At 46.1% G+C, this 1,244-nt stretch overlaps 1 protein-coding gene across 1 annotated transcript in view; it reads right to left on the reverse strand.

The window, feature by feature from the left end:
• Positions 1–1,244, reverse strand: part of LOC101846360 (arylsulfatase I) — a gene marked incomplete at both ends in the record, with an annotated part of 30,998 nt that overhangs the window by 7,187 nt on the left and 22,567 nt on the right. The window contains 1 exon segment of the mRNA XM_013084184.2: positions 563–679. Coding sequence (XP_012939638.1) covers positions 563–679 — 117 coding nt within the window.

Consider the following 1,244-nt stretch of genomic DNA (forward strand, 5'->3'; position numbering starts at 1 on the left):
CCCATTAACCACCCACCACTCCTCCCCCACCCACCACTCCCGCCCCACCAACTACCAACCCACCACTCACCACCCACCACTCACCCATACACAACCCACCATCACCCACCATTCATTAACCACTCACCAACCACCCACCCTTTAACCATCCACCAACCACCCACCAACCACCAACTACCGGCCCACCACTCACCCATTAATCACCCACCAACCACCAATCACCAACCACCCATTAACCACCCACTCACCCATTAACCACCCACCAACCACCCTCCAATTAACAACCCACCAACCAACGACTACCCACCACCACCCATTAACGACCCACCACCCACCACTCACCAACCATCCATTAACCACTCACCACCCCCCCACCAACCACCCACCCACCACCCACCAATTAACAACCCACCAACCACCCACTAATCACCCACTCAACACCAACCACCCATTAACCACTCACCACCCATCCCACCCGCTAACCACCCAACACCCACCACCCACCAACGACCCACCCACCACCACCCACTAACCAACCATCAACCACCCACCAACCACCCACCAGATGAAACTCAGAAGTGTGGTCATAGTAGTCCTCACAGCCCTGGTAGTATCCGAGGTGGGACTCGAACCCTCGGTACAGTGGCGTGTACTCCCACTGGAACATACCCAGGTGCCACTGCGGATGGAACAAAGTGGGAAGGAATGAGAGACAGAAAAAAACCACAGCCGGTCACGGATGAGTGAATGTCCTCGGGCGAAGGAAAAAAAGATCAGCTTATTCGAAATTCAACTCACTTAAGGTTTTTATCATGTTCTCGCAGTATCGTTTATTCCACCAATTAACCCGGTAAATCTACCAAGAGAAAAAGTAACAGAGTCTCGGATGAAAAAAATCCCAGTGAAGCTGACTAGAGAAAAAGTGACATACTATTTTTTTTAAAATAATAAATAAAAAATAAAAAATATAATAATCATAAATAAACCCAGTAAATTTTTAAAGAAAAAAAAGGTGACAGAGTCACATAATATATATCTTTTAAAGAAAAAAGAAAAAGTAAATCTAACAAGAGAAAGAGAGACACAGTGACATATGTTAAAATGACAAATTCTAAAAAAGAGTACCTGCGACGACAACAAGAGAAACAAACATGTTTCCCTTCCGGACACAAGACCATGTCAAAGACTGACTCGGAACTTTCAGGGTTCTCTGACATTATATATATATAGATACACACATATAT

The sequence above is a fragment of the Aplysia californica genome, unplaced genomic scaffold (genome assembly GCF_000002075.1).
Source record: "Aplysia californica isolate F4 #8 unplaced genomic scaffold, AplCal3.0 scaffold00276, whole genome shotgun sequence".
Classification (NCBI taxonomy): domain Eukaryota; kingdom Metazoa; phylum Mollusca; class Gastropoda; order Aplysiida; family Aplysiidae; genus Aplysia; species Aplysia californica.